The sequence below is a fragment of the Carcharodon carcharias genome, chromosome 1 (assembly GCF_017639515.1).
Source record: "Carcharodon carcharias isolate sCarCar2 chromosome 1, sCarCar2.pri, whole genome shotgun sequence".
In the NCBI taxonomy this organism is placed as follows: Eukaryota; Metazoa; Chordata; class Chondrichthyes; order Lamniformes; family Lamnidae; genus Carcharodon; species Carcharodon carcharias.
In genome coordinates, this window is record NC_054467.1 from 108,809,708 (window position 1) to 108,828,378 (window position 18,671).

Sequence of the window (18,671 nt, forward strand, 5' to 3'; positions counted from 1 at the left end):
CATCTGCTCGATTTTGACACGAAGATCTTTTTTATTGGTATACCCTATTTTGTATTGGCTTGAGATGAAACACCTGGCCCTTTGGAATAAGCCATTAGTTCTGGATTGTAGGTTTTTGTTTCCTAAAAAAAAACAAGCTCTTGTGTGTATTTAACTGATGAGAATCACGAGGATGATCATCATAACCCATCTGGTCACTGACGAAAGATCTTCCTAATCTAGTTTTCCTGGCTGAAAGCCAGCACAGTCCATGTACAATGTATTCTGAAAGTATTGAACCTCCACTTTTATGAGGGTGACCTTTCCTGCCGTTACTAAAGGAAAACAACGGAAATCCCGACACTTCCTCTCTCCTCACTGTCCAAGGGCCCAAACACTCCTTTCAAGTGAAGCAGCATTTCACTTGCATTTCCCCAACTTAGTCTACTGCATTCGTTGCTCCCAATGCGGTCTCCTCTACATTGGAAAGACCAAACGCAGACTTGGCGACCGCTTTGCAGAACACATTCGGTCTGTCCGCAAGAATGACCCAGACCTCCCTGTTGCTTGTCATTTTAACACTCCACCCTGCTCTCTTGCCCATATGTCTGTCCTTGGCTTGATGCATTGTTCCAGTGAAGCTCGACACAAACTGGAGGAACAGTACCTCATCTTCCGACTAGGCACTTTACAGCCTTCCGGACTGAATATTGAATTCAACAACTTTAGATCTTGAACTCCCTCCTCCATCCCTACCCCCTTACTGTTTCTTCCCCCTCCCTTTTGTTTTTTCAAATAATTTATATAGATTTTTCTTTTCCCACCTATTTCCATTATTTTTAAATCAATACCTTATAGGCCCATTTACTCTTATTTCACCCCACCCCCACTAGAGCTGTACTTTGTGTGTCCTGTCATCCATTCTTAATCAGCACATTCTTTTAGATAATATCACCACCTTCAACACCTTTTTGTTCTTTTGTCTGTGAAATCTTTTGATTATCTGCTCCTATCACTGCTTGCTTGTCCCTACAACCACCCCCCCCCCCCCCACCTTAAACCAGCTTATATTTCACCCGTCTCCTATTTTTACTTAGTTCTGTTGAAGGGTCATGAGGACTCCAAACGTCAAATTTGTTCTTCTGCGCCGATGCTGCCAGACTTGCTGAGTTTTTCCAGGTAATTCTGTTTTTGTTCCCGAAAGAAAGTGTTTCCCGGCGGTTCCGCCCAAGTTGCGTCAGACAAACGGGCGACCTGTACGGTTTGATTTAGTTAAGGTCCAGCTCTCTGGTTGAAATTCAAATTTAAGAAGTCAAGTCTGAGATGGTGAAGGCATGATGTGCATTTAAACATGGGTGAAGAGAGATTGCAATTGTAGTTCTTATTGCGAATCATTTAAAGTTACGGAATCGCAATATAAATAATAGCCAATATTTTTTTAAATGACACGTAGATTTTTGTAATCACCACGATGGGTATAAAAGGTCCAGTTTCTACATGATCTCTTTACATGTTCGTTTAGCCTTTCATTGCGGCGGCTCATTAGCAGTTTTGTGTTGGTTAAGATTGTCCATTACTCGTCCTGTGACTTGGAAGAAAATCCAGTTTCACTGCTAATAAATGACAATTATAGAATGGTGAAATGGTTACGCGTAACCCTTAGCAAGATGTTCACGGCAAGCCTGTTCAATGGGATTAAAGGCATTTCGAGATTAATTATAAATAATGACATGTCAGAGGCTTCTCGTAAAACATGTCATTCTATCTCTAATCTTGGCATTAAGTCTTGGGTGAATGTATGCTGTGAACATTTCTGTACATTTAGTAGCCGACCTTTTGAAGGAGCAAACTCCGCGGAGTAACCATCCATTCAAGAGATATAATTTTCAGTTAAAATGTTGGTAGCTGAAAATTAACCACGTGGAGATCCTGTGGCGAACCCAAAGCTGCCCACTTCGCAGCGTTTCATGAGCCCACGATGTAGGGGAAAATGGTAGAAATCTTTTCAGGGGCGTCGATGAACCCGGTTTTCACCTTGGTTTGAGTACAGCGATTCTATTTTGGAGTTGGGATCGTCAAAAAAAAACAACTTTTCTAACGTAGCTAAACAAGCCAGCCCTTGGATCCTTTTCATGTGCGGGGGTGGAGAGGCGTGTTCGGATTAGGTTTTGAACAATTTTTATTTTTTTTTCCCCAGAAAAAAAAAACTGCTTTTAACATGTGTGGAACGGATCCAGATCTGGAAGTAGCTTTCTGTCTGAACACGGACGGAGTGTACTGAGTTTAGTTCTAAGTAAAGCCCTCTCCATATTCCAGTCAGCGGGACGAGGATCGCTGCTGCCAGTAGATTTCTATACTCGAGCGTGCAGCCAATAGGAGCAGCCTGCGGCGGGACACAATGCTGATCTGCTAGTGAGCCGCCGCCGCCAACGGAGCCTGTGCTGAGGCGGCCAAATAGTTCTCCAGGGACTATTTGTCCATCATCACTATTAAGGGATTTGACAATGAAGGATGGCAGGGAGTATCCCCCTTCTTATAGGAGCTGAGCCAGTTGTAAGTCTCTCTCTCTCTGTCTGTCTTTTGTTTGGGTCGATGTTGGTTTCGGAGCCGAGAGTCGAGCTCTCGTTGTTTTATTTGCAGAGTTTCTGTTTTAAAAACGCGGGCTCGCCGACCGTCCTCGTCGTTGGTCCTGCCGCCGTGATATTTTATCTTGGGGAAGTGACGGAAGGGTGGACTGTTCCTGAGCTCCAAGCCCCCGGACCCGCCGTTTCCATGTTCAAAACGGCGGCCGGCGCGCGAGCGGACGGTTGGTGCTGGCAGGGGTCATGGGGTCACAGCCCCTTTCTCTCCCCCCCCCCCCCCTTCCCCGTGGGGTGGGGGGGGGTGGGAAGAAACACCCTCCACCTTCCCCTTAGGGATAGACGCTCCCCATCTCCTGCCGCATGGGGTTACAGACCCTTCACCATGGGGACACAGACCTCTCAACCATCCACACAAGGACACAGCCTTCGCCCCCTCCCCCTTCCTTCCTTCCTATGAAGGCACAGTCCACTTCCCAAACCGTCTTTACCCCGCCGCCCCAATATACACATACTAACACTCCTCAGCACTTCTGATGTGTCTCCTTCCTCAACTGAGAATTCCGTTCCGTTCTCCTCGCCCCCCCAAGTCAACTCAAATTTTGACCCCGTCTGTTCCATTTTCCCTAGTTCTCGCTCTGCCTCTTTCCATTCCTTCCAGAGCTAAGATGATGTCCCCCTTTTCCTCAACTTCCATCTCCCCAGCCTCCGTATTCAACAGATCATCTCCCACCACCTATAGCATCATACTACCATCAAGCACATCTTCCTCTGCTCTCATATTTCAGCATTCCAAAGATACTGTCCCTCCAGCATCTTTGCCTGGTGCAGTCTTCAGTCACCCCAGAAAACCCTTCCCTTTCTGATGACATCTTTCCATGCAAGACCAGGAGATGCAACACTTGCCCTTTTATTTTACCACCTTTCTCCTGAACGTCAAAGGCTGCAAACACGCCTTCCAAGTTAAACGGTGATGTATATTTACTTTCAACTTAGCATACTGTATTCACTGCTCATAATGTAGCCTGTTCTACACTTGGGGGACCAAACCCAGATAGGGTGACAGTGGAACGCCTATGTTCAGTCTTCAAGCATGACCCTGAGCTTCCAGTTGCCAATCATTTAATCCTCCACCTTGTTTTTGCACTGGCATCTCTTGCTGTCAGCCTCCTGCACTGTTCCACTGAAATGCAGTGTAAGCTCAAGATACAGCCTTCTGGACTCAACACTGAGTTCAACAATTTCAGACCATAGGCTCTACCGCCTCCCCCCCCCCCCTTTTTTTTTCAATTTTCCATGTAGTTTTGAGTTTTGTTTTTCCCTTGCTTTTGAAGGGTGGTTGTTCCTCATTCTGCTTTTCATATGTCCTCTGGGCATATCTTCTGTTTGTTTCTTTTTATCCCATTACCACTCCCTTTGGCCTTACATCACCAAGTCTCTTGTCATTTAATTTCTTCCATCTTTCACCCTCTCACAGACCATCCATTTTGTTTCTGTCCCACCCTCCTTTCATTTGCTTGAAACCAACTTTTCCCAGTTCTAATAAAAGGTCATCGACCTGAAAAGTTAAGTCTCTCTCTCTCCGTTTGTTCTCTTAAGCTTCCAGCCATGTTTTATTTTGCATGCAATTTGCTTACAATTGACATTGAGGTTCAGTTTTGTATTTGGATATCATTATCCTGTAATAGGTGGAATTGTATTACATATTTGTGAATTTCCTTATTTTGGGAAGAGGGCAAGTGTTTGTAAATTTTTGCCTTTGTCATAGGCTAATTTTCACTGGCTGTATCTCTTGTGTTTATGTTCACTGATGTTTCAGGTCATTTTACATATTGAAACTTGATTTTTGCAAAAGTGAGGATCACATGGAAGTTTCAGTTGGAATTTAAGAATTACATTATCTGAGCTGTTTTACCAATTTGTAAGGGAATTGAGGGACATGAGAAACCAACCTTAAATCTCTATAGGCAATTGGACTTAAAGATGGATTTAAGAAATGAGCATTTTTGGGGCATCGCTGGTTGGACTTCCAAGCGTTGTGATTTCCCAAACAGATTTTAACTTGTGAATAATTAAGATTTTGTGATGAATACCAATTTTACTTCTTCATTCTTTATGTATTGAGATTCTGGTGAAACAGATTTTCATAATCCATATAATATTTTATAGCTACTAATTTTGTTTTCCATTTTTCTTGTTATAGATGGAAGCATTCTAGTGTATTTAAGATGGACTATCCTTGCTGTATTGAAATTCAGGACTTGGTGTAAAGAAGTTGTTCAAATAGCATTTGCAGAAAGGAAGCCCTTTTCATTTCCGGAGGTGATTCTTCATTTAAATTGCAGTAGGTGACCTGGATTTTTATTGGAGATGATGAAATGTATATAGAAGAGCATTGCAGGTGATTACTGTAGATCAATTTTCTAATTGCCTTGAGCAATGTAAAAGAATAAGAAACAATGAAGAACTAATGTGGCACAACTTTCAGAATTTCAAAAATCTGCTGAAGCTTAAGAACACTTAACGGAAAAATGCAGCTTAAATGGTTAAAAGTGCTGTTGCCAAAAATAGATGATCTTACAGGGAAGAAGAATTTTGCTTATAATGCTTCAGAAGTTTCAATAAAATGTGGTAGTGGAAGAAAGCAGACTGCAAGGAAGACCGTAGCAATCAAGAGTTATTTGAGTGCTAAAAAGCAGCAGACAAAGGAAAATTTGAGATTAAGTAAAGAGAGAATAGAAATCTATGATCATGTAGCAGGATGTGGACAAGAAATAAATGAAATGTTAATGTTTTGTGTTAAGTGCAAAGATATCAAACAGTTCAGCTTTACAGAACTTCTGGAACACTGCCAGCAAAAACATCCAGAAGACAAACCTGTGTTTGTCTGTAGCAGATGTGGTTTCACTGTTGATGATGTGGAACAAATGAATGTACATGCACTTTCTCACAAAATGGACAGAACGTTAATCACAGAACTCAGTGACAGCAAGGAAGATCTCTCCTTGCCGAGAGAAGCGAAACTACATAAAAGTAGGCATTTGAAGCCTGATACCTCGTATTGTAATAAATGCAGGTTTTCAACAAGAGATCCACTTCTTTTTCAAAAACACATTCTGAGACATGAAGAAATTCAGTACAAATGTGGACGGTGTGATCATGTTTGTTACACTAGGGGAGAATTCCAGCGTCACTCAGTACAGCATACTGGAACATTTCCTTTTAAATGTAGGTATTGTGATTATGGCGCAGTCCGAAAGGATTATGTTGTGAAACATACCAAGGGAGTACACAGAGACATCATAAAAAATGGTGGATCTGCGCTTGTTCTACCAATGAGGAAAGGCCATAAGAGGAAGGCTTTCTCCAGACCCAAGAATATCATCAAAGTTACACAAAATGAGAATTCTGCTAACATTAATCTACATGATCATATGGAAAATTCAGCAGCTTTGACTTCTAATCTCAATAGCACTTCTGTGCAAGTGCAAGACTTGGATATTGCTATTCTTCCAGAGACAGGTATAAACAGTGCCAATGAAAATAAAGGTGTGGATAAATCAATTATAGAACATATTAAACATCTGAATTGCTCTCCCACTGATGCGAGAAAGACTCAGCTACAAGTACTTGCATCTTCTAAACACACTGTTCAGCCTGGTACACCATTAACACTGGTTGCTCCAGCACAGATGGTTATTCCTTCTAACTGCTTGGCTCAGCTGATCGAAATAAAAACTGTTAACGGGAAACAACAGTTGGTGTTCAAACTAATACCACAAGTTTCTGCAACTGGTGCATCAGGAATGATTACACTTCCAATGCAAGAAATGCAACATGTGGACACAGAGATGGCTCAGCCACAAAAGAACAGTGTGTCAAATCATTCATCTAAATTAATGACAAAAATTGTAGATCACAATGAATTACCCTGTGTAGGTCCTTTGAATGAAGTTGTTGATGCTGATCAGAAGAATATAGGAATAAACACTAAAATGGTCTTTTCAAATCCTCAGTCTTCAGTTGATGTAGAATCTATGGTTAGCAATTCGTCCATATTGGAAAGTAGAAATGAAAGTAGCCCAAAACAAAACCAGAGTGTAGTTGTAGAACAGCCACAAGGTAGTGAACCAACAGAAACCGACCTGACCTGCTGTTCACAAAAGGATGCCCTTGCATCCCCAGATGTTTTGGATGAAATGATGCATTATCTTCAGCAAGGGGCTTTAGGCAACCAAACCACTGTGAAGGTTTTGAATGCAGATACCCAAGAGATCCTGAATCAAACTAATAAGGAGTCATTAACTTTTTCTGATTCTAAAGTAACGCAAAAAAGTGTAAACTCTTATTTAGCTTGTGAAGTTGCTGCCAGTAAAGGACAGGAATCTATTTCAAAAGGACACCAGTTTTATGTATCAAGATTCAATAATAAAAGTACAGATTATATTGAAGATGTTATGTCTGTTGAAACAACTTTTGAGAAATCTTTTGTACAGTTGCCCAATAAAAGTTTACATGTGTGTGATCCTCAAGTATTGATAGACTCCAGTTGCAAAACTACTAGCAAATCGATTGAATCTTTGCCAAATGATGGAACTAAAGCCAGTACGCAGCTTTGTATCACATCTCGCTGTAAACCACTTGATATTAGTAAGGCTTCACCATGTCAGCTATCCCCCACCTCATCCAACGATGACACAACAGTAGCTTCTAAACCCAGTGGTCATCAAATTACACCTAACTGTTCATCTGTAAAACAAACCATAATTATACCCAAAAGTATGTTTCATGCAGAATATTTGAAATCTCAGTGTACTGGTATTGTTGATAAGGAACCCAGTCATCCTGAAGCTTGTAACAGTACATTTGAAAGTCATAGTATGTGCTCTGTTGTGGTAGAGAATCATAGTATCGTATCTGCATCTACTCAAGATCAAGATGAAGCACATTGTGTTAGCAATTCATATCGTACATTGGGAAAGTGTGAAAACAGCAGAACGAAACCAGATTTGCCTCATCAACAGTCAAACACATGGAAGCATAGAAAAATTAATGCAAACGATAATGAAATTAATTTTGTAGACTGCAGTCAGATTTGGGGTACGAAGATACATGATCAGTCTTTGCAAAATAAAGCAATTGGTCTAAGTGCAACAGGAGCTGCTCCTAATTCGTTTACCGATGTGTCTTCAAATATTGCGGCATTCATGAATGAAATATTGTCACCATTGCATAATAAAAGTGAATTAACTAGGGAGGACATATCACAAGACATTGCAATTAATACAGACTTCGGTGATTTCTGTAACCAGAGTGATTTGGATACTGACAAGTCCACTGAGGATCCTTTGGTTGATAGACAATGGCCTATAATTTCTTCAGTGTTTTCTCTTAGTTGCGGTACTAATAATGTTCCAGACAGTATTCGGTGGGATAATGACCAAGACAACAATTGTACTTCATTCACCTCTGCTCTAAACCCCTCTCAGAGTAACCTATGTTCTCAGATTCAGGCAAATAGTAAAAGTCTCACAATCCAGCTTGAGGGAAAAGAACATACAAGTGAATCATCAAGTCACAAGAATCCAGTGAGTGTGCAAACATCTAAAAATAGAAACCTCAGTACAACATCAGGTCCATCAGTGGTGGATGGAAACCCATTTCAATTATCCAGTGGTGTTAACTTGACTGAGTATCTTTCGTTATTGCCACCATTGGCTCCTTCTATGCCTCCAATGTCACTTATTGAGATTCAAGGTAGCTCTGCAAATCTGTTCCAACAGTTTGTGGACAATGTGCATGTTATCCAGGGTGCACATAATCTATATTCTAGTGAGTTTTCTTTAAATCAAAGCAGTGCCAATGTATCTTCGGGACTGTCTTCCACAAGCAATAATATTGCAGCAGTGCAATGTTGCGCACAGATGGATAGCTTTGTACAGAAAAATTCAAGTAATGTGCCCAGTACCACTGGGAACCCATTGACTGGTATGACACAAAACTACCAAACTAAACCCTTCTCGTTCCCCAAACACACTGTTTTTCCAAATCTATCCTCAGTAAGTGTATCCTTTCAAAATAAATCACTTGAAAATGCTTTATCTTCAGCTATAGGTGGAGTTGATGAGCCTTCAGTTTTTCACAACTTCAGCGATGCCTTTTTAGTTACATCTGCTCCCTCTGGAATAGTGTCAAATGCTTTTAAACAGCAAGTTTCAACTTTTAATCACTTGCCAGTTGCATTGGCAAAAACTTGTGAACCAAACACTAGCAGTTCAGGAGGATGTTTCTTTCACCAGAATGTTTCTCATTCCTCAGAAAAACTACAAGATGACACACCTACAACTAGTGCATCCTCTTTGAAAGTCTGCCAACAGATTAGTTTGCAAAGCAAAGTCCCTTTGTTTCCTTCAAGCTGTAATTCAAGTGCAGAACCTAAATATGTTAACTGCACTGATGCCATTGAGAAACTTAAACATACACCTTCTAGCCTTGGCAAAACTGTGCAGCTCCCAGAGCAGATAACACTTCCATCCACAGCAAAACTACAGAGTATTTCATTGTTAACGTCATCTGTGGTAGACAACAAAAGCAATCATACCAAAGTTCAATTAAAACCTCCTAGTAAAATCAGCAAAATTCATTCTGTTTTACCTCCTTGTATCCATCAAAGCAGATGCTTTCATAAAGCAGTAGAAGATGCATCTAGCCAGACTGAAGAGGCTGTAGATTTTGTTAACCTTCAAAATGCTGCTGTAATTGAGAACATTGTACCAAACTCTCCTTGTGAAAATGGTTCTGGAAATAACAGTGTGGGACAAGATATGCCAAATCTCCTTTTTCCACAACCACAGTCCAAATCAGATATTACTTCATCCTGTATTTCTGCATTTCCTCTCTGTTCCACAAAAAGCCAAGTTAATCTTGAAAATACACCACCTCTTCATTACCTAGTAAAAGACACTGACTGTTCTAAACATGAAACAACTTACAAGGTTGTTCCAAGTGGTATTGTGCTTAGAGTGTTGAATGCTGCTGGTGATTCCAAACAGAAAGCTTCTACTGTAAATTATCAATCTGTCAACCAGTCACAAAATCTTCAAGTATTGTGTTCAGCACCAGTTTCATGTAGCACGGCAGGAAATTCAGAACTGCAAGCACCAGCTGTGACAAAGAAGCGCAAAGTTTGTGCCAAAGTCGATTCAATAAATTGCTCTTCTAAGGTGAAATGCCAGGAGAAAAGTAACCAAGATCAATCTTCTGTTTCAGTTGACAGACCAAACACATGTAACACTATTTCAGTTAAGACAGCTGCTCGTCAGAAATCGCGACCCTTAAAGTCCAGCATAGGTGAACCTTTGAAACGCCGAAATACCAGAAAAAAAAAACCTGATCACACACAGAATAATATCTTATTAAAAAAGGTAAAAAGGCAAGACGGTCTTTTTCCTATTGTTACCAATGACGGTGAGATATTAAAGACTGCCCGCAAACTGAGGCTCAAACCATTCAGTGAAAGTCAGTTGGTAAAATGCCCTCGCCGCAATCAGCCTGTAGTTGTGTTAAACCATCCAGATGTAGATGTTCAAGAGGTAGCTAATGTAATGCAAACAATAGGGAAGTACAGAGGTCATGTACTCAAGGTGGTTTTATCTGAGAGAACTGTTATTTCTCTTAATTTAAAGGAAAAGCATCAAAGACAGGAATTTGAAAACAGAGGTATTTTATTTGACAAATGGCATAACTGCAAGGTAGTTAGTCCAGTGAAGGAAAGACATATGTTGAAAATGAAACTAAAGAAGATTCATAAAAATAATTATCAGATAGTAAAAAATGTTCATGATGAGCATTTGCAGTTTAAATTTCACTGTTGGTTTTGTGGGCGGATGTTTTGTGATCAAGAAGAATGGATTGCTCATGGACAACGCCACTTAATGGAAGCCACCCGGGACTGGAATGATGTTGCCACTGTTCATGAAGTTACGGAAAGTGAAGCTGAAGTATTGAATGTGCAAAGGAAATCAGATATATAATGACAGATCAGAGGGACTTTGGACCTTGAAGCTGAAGTTTCAGAGGTGGTTTTGGCCCAGAATGTACGAGTACACAGAAGTTCAGAATGACAAGGACTCATTCATTTTGATTCATCTTTTGGTTTGAAGTCTATGTCCTTTTTTGACTTGTTGCTATAAAATAAAATTGATCTTTTGCAGTGAAAGATAAGCTGACTACAAACTGCTGTTCTTTGGGTAAAGTATGGGGTAAAGTTATATCAAAAAAGAAACAATATTGTTTGTCACTTAAGATGTACAATTGTAAGGAAAATTGGAATGTTCTAGTGTGATTGTACCAATTGCAAAGATATATTGGGGGAAATGAAGTATTAGAATTTGCAGATTTATTTAATTTTCACACTGCTAACTTCAACTCAGTTTTAATATTTCATATTTTGTAGATATGAATGAAACACTATTGAGAAACAAGTGCTATTGTATTTTATTAAAACAGCAGTGTAATTTTATTAACCCATTTAAGTATTCTTGTCAAATTACAGTGCATAGGAATAGATGTGTACATTACTTGTGTACCAGTAGATTAAATACTACAGTAAATTGTGCTCAGAAAATTGATACTTTTTGCATATTGCTTGTTTGATATTTGTCTTAATAAAAAAAGAGATGAAATTTTCACAACTGCTTTGAAACTTTGTCTTGCATACTTCTCACTACGCAATAATACTTGAATTCATCAATAGTTATACTCAAGGTTCCTGTCAGCCTATAAGAGATTAGGGAGCTTTCAAAGTAATTCGATCAGAATTTTTTTTTAAATGGCTGGGCTGCCATCCATGAAATACTTTTGTATTAATTCCTGAACCCTGGAAGAAGCCTTTTTTTTTTCCTGAAATAATTTTATGCCCTTTTTTTTCTTATTCATTCATGGGCTGTGAGTGTAGCTGGCTGGGCCAGCAATTATTGCCCATCCCTAGTTGCCCTTAAGTTGGTGATGGTAAGCTGCCTTCTTGAACTGCTGCAGTCCATGTGATGTAGGTACACCCACAGTGCTGTTAGGAAGGGCGTTCCAGGATTTTGACCCAGCAACACTGAAGGAACGGTGATATATTTCCAAGTCAGGATGGTGAGTGACTTGGAGGGAAACTTCCAGGTAGTAGTGTTCCCGTCTATCTGCTGTAGCGGTCATGGATTTGGAAGGTGCTGTTAAAGGAGCCTTGGTGGATTCCTGCAGTGCATCTTGTAGATGGTACACACTGCTGCTACTGTGCACGGTGGTGGAGGGAGTGAACATTTGGATGTGATGCCAATCAAGCAGGCTGCTTTTTCCTGGATGGTGTCAAGCTTCTTGAGTGTTTTGGGAGTTGCACTCATCCAGGCAAGTGGAGAGTATTCCATCACACTCCTGACTTGTTCCTTGCAGATGGTGGACAGGCTTTGGGGAGTTAGGAGGTCTCATGATTCCAAGCTTCTGACCTCTTGTAGCCACAATATTTATATGGCTGGTCCAGTTCAGCTTCTGGTCACTGGTAATCCCTGAGATCTTGATAGTGGGGGATTCAGTGATGGTAATGCAATTGAACATCAAGGAGTGATGGTTGGATTCTCTCTTGTTGGAGATGGTCATTGCCTGACACGGATGTTAATTGCCACTTGAGAGCCCAAGCTTGAAAATTGTCCAGGTCCTGATGCATTTGGATATGGACTGCTTCAGCATCTGAGGAATTGCGAATGGTGCTGATCACCGTGCAATCATCAGCAAACATCCCCACTTCTGACCATATGATGGAGGGAAGGTCATTGATGAAGCAGTTGAAGATGGTTGAGCCTAAGGCACTATCCTGAGGAACTCCTGCAGTGATGTCCTGGAGCTGAGATCACTGACCTCCAACAACCACAACTATCTTCCTTTGTAGGCCACTATCATTATTGTACTTAGAATGGTTATTTGTCTGGTACTAACATGGAATCTGACTAATTTGGATATTTAATTTTATGAATTAGTTTTCTTCTTTCATAAAGTTATGAAGCATGTAAAACATATTGACTATTACTTCACTGAGCATTTTAAATCATGTTTTTCTTCTAATTGCATAGCACAATACTGTTGGACTTTACCTGCAGATGTAGCCAGTAAAAATTGAATTCTGTTTAATTAGAAATTCCATTCCTAGAGCTGCGGCGGTGGGCCCCAACCACTGGCTGGAGAGCTGGTGACAACCCTGCTTGTGGCCATGCCACCCACGCCCCCACCCCCCAAAAAAATGCAATTTAATGCTAATCAGGGCTGGAAAAGGGGCCCTTGGCATCTTCAGGAGTAATTTCCCACCTATGACAGCTGCCAGGCAATCAGAAGCTGGCAGCTCTCCAGTATTGGCAGCACCACCAGGATTGGTGACTAGTGCTGGTTTTGCAGTAGGCCTAGGCTTGAAGATTGTCACTGCAGCCTTGGAAGAAAGGTAGGTGAGGTGGGATTGCCGGGCTCAGTCAAGGAATCATCGGGAGGGTGGTTAGTTTAAAAGGCAGACAAGGTGGGTGGCAGTTGCTGCTGGTCGGTCTCTTGGTTGAGCACGAGCTGTGCAAGTATGGAGAAGTCCCCAGCAGGCTGTGGTAGGCGGTGTGGCCCCTGCCTGCTGCCCAGCTCGATTCCAGGGGAGCATTAAATTATGCCCCTAAATCTCCTTTTGTTTAAATTTTAGTCATTGGCAGATATTGAATGGAAAAGAGAAAAATTGTGACAGATTTGGATGTGGCCCTATAGAAAAACAGTGCAACATGAGCTCACTCAAAAGAACATCATCTTTCATTATTGGTTATTTTCAAAATGACCATTAGTTACTTTGCTCCTTTATCTAAATTGAGGTTTCTTTACATAGACTCCCATTGCTCACATTATTGAGAGTAAACCTAGCATAGTATCTCTGAGTTGATAGGCTTCCAAATATATTCTCCTGAATTGCGAGTATGGAAAATAGGTTTAAATGTCCCTTTTGAATAATTAATTTCAGAAGAAATTGGCTAAGTTGTATTATAGTGGAAAGAACATTGGTGAAGAATTCATAAATTTGACAAAATAAAAACTTAATTTTTGGTAACAGCATGAACAATGAATTGACTTTTCCAGATATCTGCACACTTCGTTTTATTTTGACATTGTAATGCGTACTTTAATGTGCTGGAGAATGGAATTTCTCTTTTTAAATTCTGATATCCAGTGTTGTTGTCAGGAACAAAGTTAGGTATGATTAACCTAAGCTATTCCATGTGGAAAGGTATTCTCTATTCTAACATGGGATCTGACTAATTTGGATATTTAATTTTATGGATCAGTTTTCTTTTCTTTGATCAAATTTGTGAAGCAAGTAAAACATATTGACTGCTACTTCACAGCATTTTAGCATTCTGACCAATGTCAGAAAAGTACACTGTGCTACAGTATGGCCAGATGAGTGCTTAGCACAAGTTTATTATTACTTGAAAGGGTGACAAGGGTGACGTTGTTACCTGGCTTACTGACTGCTACCTAGCAGAGACCAACACCAACTCTCCAGCACTCCCTTCTACCTCCCCTGGACCATGAACACACTACTGAACATCAAGCCATTGTATCCAGGACTGTCATTCACCTTATATAATCTGGAGATCTTCCCCTACGGCCTCCAATCTCATAATCCCGCAACGCTGAATAGCCCGTTTCTATCTCTTTCCCAAAATCCATAAACATGACTATCCTAAGTTGACTCATTGTTTCAGCCTGCTGCTGCCCAACTGAACTTATTTCTTCTTATCTCAACTCTATTTTTTCTCCACTTGTACAGTCTCTTCCTACCTACATCCACAACTCTTCCGATGCCTACGTCACTTCAACAGTTTCCAGTTTCCTGACCCGAACACTCTCCTCTTCACCATGGACGTCCAATTATGCTATACCTCCATCCCCCATCAGTATGGTTTGAGGTCTCTTTTATTCCTTGGAGGTAGACTTAGCCAGTCCCAATCCAACCTCTATCTCTTATGCCTGTCTGAACCTGTTCTCACGTTGAACAACTTCTCCTTCAACTCCACTCACTTTCTCCAAATAAAAGGTACTTCTACAAGTATCTGCATGGGTCCTAGCTATGCCTACCTTTTTGTGGGATATGTGGGACATTCCTTATTCTAATCCTACTCGGACCCTCTTTGTCACCTATTTTTCTGTAATACTGATGATTGTATCGCTGCCATTTCTTGCTCTCACTATGAAATGGAAAATGTCATTGACTTTGTTTCCAACTTCCACCCTTCCATCACCTTCACCTTGACCATCTCTGACTTTTCCATTCCCTTCCTGGACTTCTCTTTCTTCATTTCTGGGAATAGGCTATCAACTAATATTCATGGACTCGCACAGCTACCATGACTACATTTCTTCACACCCTGTTTCCTGTCAGGACTCAATTCCATTCTCCCAGTTCCTCCATATCCATTGCCTCTGCAACCTTCTACACCAGCATATCTGATGTGTCTTCCTTTTTCCTCAACTGAGGATTACTACCCTAGTGTGATTAACAGGGTCTTCCTCCATGTTAGATTTATTTCACACACCTTTCGTGCATTTACTCCCAGAATCATGATAGGATAATCATTGTCCTCACCTCCACCCCTCCATCCTCTGTATTCAATGAATCATCTTCCATAATTTCGCCACCTCCAGTATGATGCTACCATCAAACATACCTTACCCTGCCCTCTCCTTTCAGCATTCTGAAGGGACTTTGTAACACCCTAGTCCGCTCTTCAGTCACTCCCAACACCCCTCCCTTTCCCCTGGCACCTTTCCATGCCAGCACAGGAGTTGCAACACATGTCCTTTTATCTTCTCCCTTCTCACCAATCAAGACCCCAAACACTCTTTCCAGTGATTTACTTGTACTTTTTCAATTTGTAAGGCCATGAGACTCAGGAGTAGGTATGAGTCATTCAACCCCTCAAGCTTGCTCTGCCATTTAATAAGTTCATGGCTGATCTGATTGTGGCCTTAACTGCATGTTCCTGCCTGCCCCCTATTATCCTTGACACCCTTGTTGATCAAAAATGTAATTCAGCCTTGCACATATTCACTGACCCAGTCTCCACTGCTCTCTGGGGAATAGTTTTCCAAGGACTGATGGTCCTCATGAGAGAAGAAATTTCTCATCCCGGTTTTAAATGGGAGACCCCTTTATTTTTAAACTGTATCCCCTAGTTCTAGGTTCTTCCACAAGGGAAAACATCCTCTCATTATCCACCTCGTCAAGTGCCTTCAGAATTTCATGTTTCGATAAGATCACCTCTCATTCTTCTAAACTTCAATGGCTTTGGGACCAACATGCTCAACCTTTCCTCAGTCCTGGTTAATATATCACCCTCAACAATATAAGCCGTTATCTTGTGAAATAGCCTTTTACATAGCACATTATCAAACACCGTTGGAAATCCAAATACACATCTATTGGTTCCCTTTTATCCACCCTGCTTCTTATATCTTCAAAGAACTTGTGTAAATTTGAAAATCCCTTTCACAAAACAATGTTCACTCTGCCTGATTGTATTCAGATTTTCAAATTGTCCTGCTACTACTTCCTTAATAATGCACTCTTAACATTTTACCAATGGCAAATGTTAGGCTAGCTGGCCTATAGTTTTTTTTTTTCTCCCTCCTTTCTTGAATAGAGGTATTACATTTGCGGTTTTCCAATCTGCAGGGACCTTTCGGAATCTAGGGAATTTTGAAAGGTTACAACTAATGCATCCACTATTTCTACAGCTACTTTTTTTAAGGATGTAGGCCATCCAGGTTCAAGGGACTTGTTAGCCCTCCGTTCTGCTACTTTTCCCAATATTTTTTCTCTAGATTGTTTAAAATTCCACCCTCCTTTTTACCTCTTTATTTTCTGCAATTCTTGGGATGGCTTTTTGTGCCTTATGTTGTAAAGACGGATACAAAATACTTGTTAGCAGTTTCTGCCATTTCCTTGTTCCCATTATTAATTCCCCACTCTCATCCTCTAAGGCAGTGGTTCCTAAACTGAAAGTCGCAACCCCCAATGGCATCACAAAGATGTATTTCTGGGGTGGCGAGCTACTTCTAGTCCGAGGCAGCAAAGACCAAAAAGGAGAGCAAACCCTGGTGGGGCAGCTTTGGACACAATGGCTGTTTATTGCCAAATAGTAAAGGGGTGGACGGTGAGACCAAAGCCCCTTTAACCTTGGGAAGCACCTGGAGCAGCGAGTGTAAAATGGGCTCTGGATTTTTGTACCCCAGTTGCTGCAGGCAGAGGCAGGCAAGCATAACTCACTGACTGACAGTGCGGGAAAAATTGGGACGTCGTGCGGCTGAGCTGGGAAAGTGAATGGTAGCTTCAAGTTCTACTGTGTCTCTGTTTCCGTCTGCCGGTTGTACTGCAAAGACTGATTAGAATATAAAATGCATTAGCACAAAAGGCTAACTATATTTAAGACCTCATAAATATTGAAGATAATGAGAAAAGAATGGGGAGGCGGTGGGACGGGGTGAGGGTATTGGATTAGAGTAATTAGATCCAATGTAGTACCAACAAAGACAGGATATACTGAAGAACCTCACTGTAATGATATTCACATTGCTGTTCTGCTTCTTAAGCAGTATCAATAGCCAGTTGACTGTTCATTGCAACTTCTGAAGCTTAAATTATTTTAGAGAATTAAGTAAATCAGTATACATACCGCTAATACAAAAGGATGAGTTACATTGATAAACTTGAAGTGATTCAGTGATCATAATTACAACTGTGATCGATCGCGTGAGTTGGCCAAACTAACTCCGTAACTCCCATGCGTCAGAAATTTTTGAGAATTGTTTTTCCGAAAGAATTATTTATAAGAACTGAGATTGAAAGCAGGGTGCAATGTAAAGGGTCAATGTTAAATATGTAAATAGACAGACTACATCATCAGTGAAGCAAGATCACATGACAGCAGAGCCCATTGAGGGATGGTTCTGTGTGAAATCTCGTGCTAAGACTTGTCCTGTATATTGTTAGAAGAATGTTTAGTAAAAGGTAAAGTTTACTAACTGCAGTCCCTATCGATCCTAACCAAGGACAACTAAAGATCCACAGTGGTGATAACAGATGGTGGTAGCAGCATAGATAACAGAAAAAGTACCAAGTAAAAATTCCTTGCAAGACTGAAGATAGAGGGAAAAAAGTCCAGAGACTGAAAAAGTAGCAAGAAGAACAACTGCGAGAAAGTATAGTGCATGAAAAATGGCAACAGAACTCAAGAAAGGCTAGAATGAAGAAAAACCGTGGAGAAAATCTTATTCCTACCGGAGTGTTTCATTCACAAACACGGCTCAGATAAAGCTGAGATGTGACAGCATTGGAATCATAAGTTTACCAGGTACAGAACCATTAGAGACTAGCAGAGAAGCCTGGCAATGAGCAGGTCAGTATCCTTCCCTATGTCATAGGTGGTAGTGCAGATGATTTATTGGTCAGATAAGGCATAAATAAAGAAATGGCAACATACAAAGGTATTATAAAGGCCATTGATACATATTTCAGCCTTAGAAGGACACAATCATGGAAAGAGTGAAGTTCAATAGATGTACCCAAAGACCGGGAGACAGCATAGATTCCTTGATTAACAATTTATATTGACTAGCTGACTTAGACGAATATCAAAGATAAATTAATACAGGACTGCATTGTTGTAGGAATCTTAGGGGATACTATCAGATTTTCTACAGTCATGGGAGGATTTAATGCTATCAAAGGCTGTGCACGCAGAATTTGTAAGAAGGCACAAATAGAGGTAAATGGATATGATCTAATTGTCATTACAGAAACGGGGTTACAGGGTGACAAGACTAGGAAATGAATATTCAAGGATAGTCAACATCTAGGAAGAACGGACAAAAAGGAAAAGGAAGTGGTGTTGCACTGATATCAAGGGATGGGATCAGTACATTAGTAAGGGAGGATCTCAGATCAGAAGAACAAAATGTGGAATCCATTTGGGTGGAGCTAAGAAACAGCAAGGGGCAGCAATCATTCATAGGAGGTGTATATAGGTCACCATACAGAAGTGGTAGTGTGGG

General features: G+C 40.7%; 1 protein-coding gene across 3 annotated transcripts in view; it reads left to right on the plus strand.

The window, feature by feature from the left end:
* The window catches only part of LOC121284595 (zinc finger protein 518B), a 41,775-nt gene extending 30,527 nt beyond the window's left edge, over positions 1–11,248 (plus strand). The window contains exons 1-2 of one of the 3 annotated variants that reach the window (XM_041200105.1): positions 2,462–2,532; positions 4,762–11,248. In XM_041200105.1, the coding sequence (XP_041056039.1) occupies positions 5,090–10,591 (5,502 nt within the window). In that variant the 5' untranslated portion in view covers positions 2,462–2,532; positions 4,762–5,089 and the 3' untranslated portion in view covers positions 10,592–11,248. Of the gene's footprint in view, positions 1–2,461; positions 2,533–3,411; positions 3,529–4,761 lie in introns of those variants that run through there. The other 2 variants (XM_041200088.1, XM_041200096.1) reach the window with 2 other exon arrangements.
* The last annotated feature ends 7,423 nt before the right edge of the window (positions 11,249–18,671 follow it).